This window comes from Nelumbo nucifera, chromosome 5 (assembly GCF_055504915.1).
Source record: "Nelumbo nucifera cultivar China Antique chromosome 5, China Antique-T2T, whole genome shotgun sequence".
NCBI lineage: Eukaryota > Viridiplantae > Streptophyta > Magnoliopsida > Proteales > Nelumbonaceae > Nelumbo > Nelumbo nucifera.
In genome coordinates, this window is record NC_142653.1 from 25,498,534 (window position 1) to 25,504,449 (window position 5,916).

Consider the following 5,916-nt stretch of genomic DNA (forward strand, 5'->3'; position numbering starts at 1 on the left):
GGAAATATAATAATTCTCTGTTTCCTAGTGCACTGGCCATTTGCAGTCCGGTTACTACACAGCTGGTACAACGCAAAGGACAGGTTGGTGGGTTAGTTGGGTCATATCCCTCTGCGCTCTGCCTAAGAACAATGAATCTCAACATCTTTTCCGTCCTTGAAGAGGCCTTGATTGATGTCAACAATTTTAACCTCGAATTACAGTTGCCCAATTCCTGTTCTCAAATCTGTGAGCGGCCGGTTCTATAGCGTCCAAGATGCCCGCCCACAACCCAGTCCTATTAATTTGTTCTGTTCTGATCACCCAAGTGGTTGCGGTCGTCTCCATCGTCATCGACCAAACCTGAAATCCAAACTCAACACCACGTGGTCAAGAGACCCACATTATTGTCTCCTGTCAACACACCCCATTTGAAAGGATCGATTCCCCTCGTACCATTTCCTCTTCCTCCTCCTATATATGTGTGTGTTCACACACTCACCTCTGAGCTACTGGGATCATCGATCGAATTGAAGATCAATCAATCTCTTGTGAGTTTGCCTAGCTTGTTTGACCAAATTAAAGCTTGAGATTATCCGTTTCTGTCATCAGTTCCTCTATCTTAAGTATATATTTATATACTTGGGGTTACGGAGATCGATGATGGGTATTCATTTTCCTGGGATGGTTCATGCTAAGCAGCTCCTTCAAAGCTTGAGTAGGAGCCAATTTGAGGAGGCCATTGCATCCGACGTCCCGAAAGGCCACTTTGTTGTTTATGTTGGGGAGGACGAAAAGAAGCGATTCGTAGTCCCCATATCCTACTTGAAGCATCCTTCCTTCCAATACCTTCTTAGTCTGGCCGAGGAAAAGTTTGGGTTTGATCATCAACTGGGTGGCCTTACAATTCCATGCAAAGAAGTAGACTTCATCCGTCTCACATCTCATTTGAATAGATCACGGCAAAAGGTGTGAGCCTTAATTTTGTTGAATGGATTGGGGCCGGGGAGCCGAGAGTAGTCTCAAATAAGCATTCATCATTGAATGGGATTCATCTAATTGGTTAATTTAGCTCTACTTGGCTCTAAATTCATCGTTTTCTACTTCTATATTTGGACCCGTTAATTCCTTTCTACATAATCTGAATTCATTCTTTTTTTTTTTTAATTTTTGGTTATGTTGGAGCAGACAATAACGTGGTGCAAATTAAACAAACTTTTAATTCGATGTGGGTCAGTAAAGTTTCTAACCACATAATATGTAAATCAATCCTCGCTTTTTGTGCAAAGCCAAGATCAAAACACACACTAACCTAGCTAGCTAGTATGTATCATCGGTAATAAATTTTTAGTCAACTTGAATTTACTTATCAACAAATTAAAAGCAGTTTTGTAGATGGAAATTACGAGACTAACATTTTTACTTTTTACTCATAATCACTTGATATCATTAGAAAAATTACTTATCTGTTGTGAGACACTAGTCTAGCAGCACGAGCACGTTTGCTGTTAGTGTTTACATTCACCAACATTTTAGATGGATATATATTGGAAAATTAAAGCAATGGCCACCGCGCGGTTTGTTTCCATACAAGAAGTAGGGGGACAATAGGTGTAAGTAACTAAGGCTGATTTGATCGATGCCCATCTAATGAACTGATGAGAGTAAAAGATCGATCGAGTTGGTGTGAGCATGGACTAGTCTTTACTATTCCTTCCACGATAATGTCTGTTTGGCATCATTCCAGAAAGGGTGTCACATCAGTGCCATGTCAGAAAACAGGGATTTGTTTGGAATCATTTTTATATAAAAAACGGTATGTATCAAAGTCATGCCCTTAAAATCAGGAAGGTATAGTTTTGGAGCAATGTCAAATTTGGTGCCTCCTGGAGCTACAGTTTGTTGTTGCTAGGGGCAGTGGTGTGGTACTAGATAATAGGTACCAATGCTGAAAATGTTTCCTGCAGCATTGATACCAAACAAAAAAGTTGTTGTTTCTTTAGGAAATGTCTTACGTAACAGCAATGACTCCAAATAAAGACACCATTTTCTTAGAAAATAGTACTCCAACCCACACATTAACAGCATTGATGCCAAACATATATATAATGTCTGGTCCTGATTGAATTTGGTATTCAATATATATATATATATATATATATCATGATAATTAGATGGGAATGAATTAAAGCCATGAAAATACCACTTCATCACCATTCCAACATTTGAGAGGACTCTGCTGCTGCCAATTTTCCTTGTATATTTTTAATAAAAACTAGAACACCTCATCTGTTATGAATGGAGGCTTCTGGTGTTGTGTAATATACCCCTAGAAGATATTCCTTATCGACCTATATATATATATATAGTCATGCCAGATTGGATCTTATTGGATGATATAGAAAGAGTACATAGTGTGCCCTATTAGCTTAATTATCGGCTTCACTACAAATATCGAGCTCTCTCTCACGGTCACAGGAAACAAAATATTTTCTTATAACTTTGATATAATCAATCCAATTAGCTATACATGAAAACAAATCATATAAAAGCTACAGCAATTAAATCCCGATTTAAAGGAGAGTACAACAAATTTATATATATATATATATATATATATATATATATATATATATATATATATATATATAATGTAAATTAATTAACCTATACGTGCATATGGTTTTCGAAATTCTGTTGATTTGGACAGTTGGACTGTTTGGCCCGAGAACCGTCCAGGTATCCGGTTCCATTTTACCCCAAACCCGGTCTTTAGTCAAATACCGTTAATTTGGTCAACGATTTATTGACTTGGGCGGTCAAACCATTGACCTATTCAACTTGTTCAATGGTTCTTGGCCGTTTTTTCATTTTAATTATTATTTTAAATTTTTTATTTTTTTTTTGTCATAACGGGCCATTCATTCAAACTGAATGGTCGAACCATCGACCCAAAAACCGGTGGCCAAAATGGTTCGGGTTCCAGGTCATTTTTTAAAACATTGTACATGCATGTACGTATAAAAATTCTAGGTTGTGTTTGATTTTCAGTGCAAATCTTAGTCAGGTGCCAAAAAATTTCTATTCGATTTAATTTATGAATGGCAACAGGTAGGATACCCATGAAAATTTCTATTCATTTGTCATAATTTACTCAATAACAGCATAACTAACCTTATTTAGCACACCACCTATAACATTAATTAGTTTCATTAATTATCTTCATCTCATAATTAATTCAATTAATTTCACTTAAGTATATTTAAAACCAGTATTGTATAAAATTGAGATATTATACGAATTTGAACATAGGTTATTTATTTGAAACATAAATATTTTAGCCACTAGGCCACTTCAAACTAGCATTTGAAATAGTGTGCTATGCTAGTGCTATAGTCTTTTTAACTTCAAAAATAAAAGAGATCATATAAGGTTACAGGAACATTAAAAATTTTAGAGAGAATAGCGATAGGCCAATAGCAGCTCCTCTATTATTTTTTAAAACACCTCTGAAAGCAACAAAACAGAAGACATCCTACGGTTAAATTGAATTAGTTAACATCAAAGATTCTAAAAAAAAGGTATATTAACTTCAGCTCCAATGGAATGAAATGGTGAGGTTTGTCCTTAAAGCTCCATTTGGAAGGAGTACAAATACAAACATGTACTGTACAAATAAATACAAAATAATATAAAATACAAGGTTTTGCACTTTACATATTTGTATTTGTACTCTTTGCAAATGGAGCCTGAAGGCTTAATTTGGAAAGTGTGTGAGTTTGGAAGGAGTAGAAATACAAATATATAGAGTACAAAACTTTGTATTTTGTATCTATTTGTACTCTTTCCAAATTGAGCCTAATGTGATTTAACTTTGTCATAATTGGACACTATTTTTAAAGGAAAGATTTTCCAATAGAGAATAAATACTTATTTAGGGATTTCACCTAACGGTTTAAGTTTTTAAGTTGAACTATTCCTTGAGATGGCATCATAGCCTATTTGACAAAGTAGTTTAGTATTCAATCTTGTCACCCCTATTATAATTAATTAAATTTTAAGCACAAGGTATGGGTGGGCTTGTGCTTATCCATGCTTCAAACCCAATGGAGTTTTGCATGAGAGGGCATGTTAGAGAATAAACACCCATTCAAGGACACCTAACGGTTCCTTGAGAGAAACTTCTCTAACCCCATGCCAATTCATCCAGTTGTGGTTTAGCATTTACTGCATAAATAAAATATGGGTTGTACCAAAAGAGTCAGTGGCCAATCTAAGGCCATGATTGGGAGTGTTTATTGGAATAAGCACTTGTTTGCATTTGGCACCCAACTTTTTCAAGTGTTTGTTTTTTTTTTTTAAATAAGCACTTATTTTATATTGGGTGTTTCATAGTCTTTTTCACTAATAAGCATTTGTGACTATTTTGTCCTTCATTTTTTTCAAATTTTCAAAATACCCTTTGAAAGCACTTTTATTAAATTACTTTTATAAAAACACTTTTATGAAAGTATTTTTATAAAAGCACTTACTTTTACAAAAGTATTTCTGTAAAAGTGCTTTTTTAAAAGTGATTTCATAAAAGTGCTTTTGTAAAAATGCTTTCGTAAAAGTACTTTCATAAAAGTGCTTTCATAAAAATACTTTCATAAAAGTACTTTTATAAAAGTGGTTTCATAAAAGTACTTTTATAAAAGTGTTTTCGTAAAAGTGATTTCATAAAAGTACTTTTATAAAATTCAACTAGGATAATATTGGAAGAAAAAAATTGATAGTACTAAAAATTGAAAGTACTTTCATAAAAGTACTAAAAATTTGGGCTTAAAATATAAGCCCTTATTTTTAAAAGCACTTGTTTCGGGCTTATTTCTCAAATACCAACAAGTGCTTAATGGCCCAAATAAGCACTTATTTTTAAGCACTCCCAAACACGGCCTAAAACCCCATAAATTTTAATTTTGATGAATATATCACCTTAACTTAAATGAATTGGCATGATATCATTGGACCAATAGAAGAGGAGTCAGAGCCACCTTTTTACTACGAACTAGGGCAAGAAATGTTTCAAACTATTTGGAATTTGCAAAAAGAAAGTAGTAAAAAAAAATGATGAACTCCTACAAGGAATTGACAGGCAATTGGACGTAACATTAAGTAGTTTCATATGAGTTTGGGTATATCTAGTCAGTTTCATTAAGTAACTAAATGTTGGCATATTTTAAAAAATATTAAGAGAGAAAAGTTGTATTGGAATTGACTTAGCGGCTGTTTGGCATCGTTGTCTTTTCCTGGAGCAATGGCACCACATCAGCGTCACATAGGAAAAAACGGTGCTCCGGGAAACAATCATCTATTTGTAACAATTTTTCCATAGAAGACGTGCTCCAAGCCATGCCTTGGAAATCAGGAAGGCATGGTTTGGAGCAACGCCAAATTTGGTATTTCCTGAAGCTGCAGCTTGTTATTGCCAACAGGCCAGTGATGTGGCATTGGATAATGGGTAGAAATGCAGAAAATGTTTCCTGGAGCATTGGTACCAAATAGAAAAAGTTATTGTTACTCCAAGAAACATCTTACTTTGCAGCAATAATTCCAAAGAAAAAAGGTAAAAAACGGTGCTTCCAACCCACACATTAGCTGCAACTTCAACTTCGATGCCAAACATATACATAATCAACACTTCAGAGAGGTGAATCTTACTTGGATATATTGGAATTGTATATCAGGGGTGAGAATGGGACAAAAACGCATTTGCTATTTGGCCCCACTCTCATTTCCACTTTCTAGGGGCAATATTGGAATTGTATATCAGGGTGTTCGACCATTGTACTTGCCACACTTTGATGAACTAGGTACGATTTTATGGTAGTTAAATATTAGGAAAACGAAAAATATAGAAGATAAAAAGGGAAAGTAAAATCAGGTTTTTTGACAACA

General features: G+C 34.7%; 1 protein-coding gene across 1 annotated transcript; it reads left to right on the forward strand.

Moving 5' to 3' along the window:
- The first annotated feature begins 642 nt into the window (after positions 1-642).
- Positions 643-954, forward strand: LOC104607466 (auxin-responsive protein SAUR21-like). Its single transcript, XM_010273103.2, has one exon. The coding sequence runs from the start codon at positions 643-645 to the stop codon at positions 952-954; it is 312 nt and encodes a 103-aa protein (XP_010271405.2).
- Positions 955-5,916: the final 4,962 nt, after the last annotated feature.

Excerpts from the sequence above, each read along its gene's own strand:
- LOC104607466 (XM_010273103.2), top strand. The coding sequence starts at position 643 with ATGGGTATTCATTTTCCTGGGATGGTTCATGCTAAGCAGCTCCTTCAA.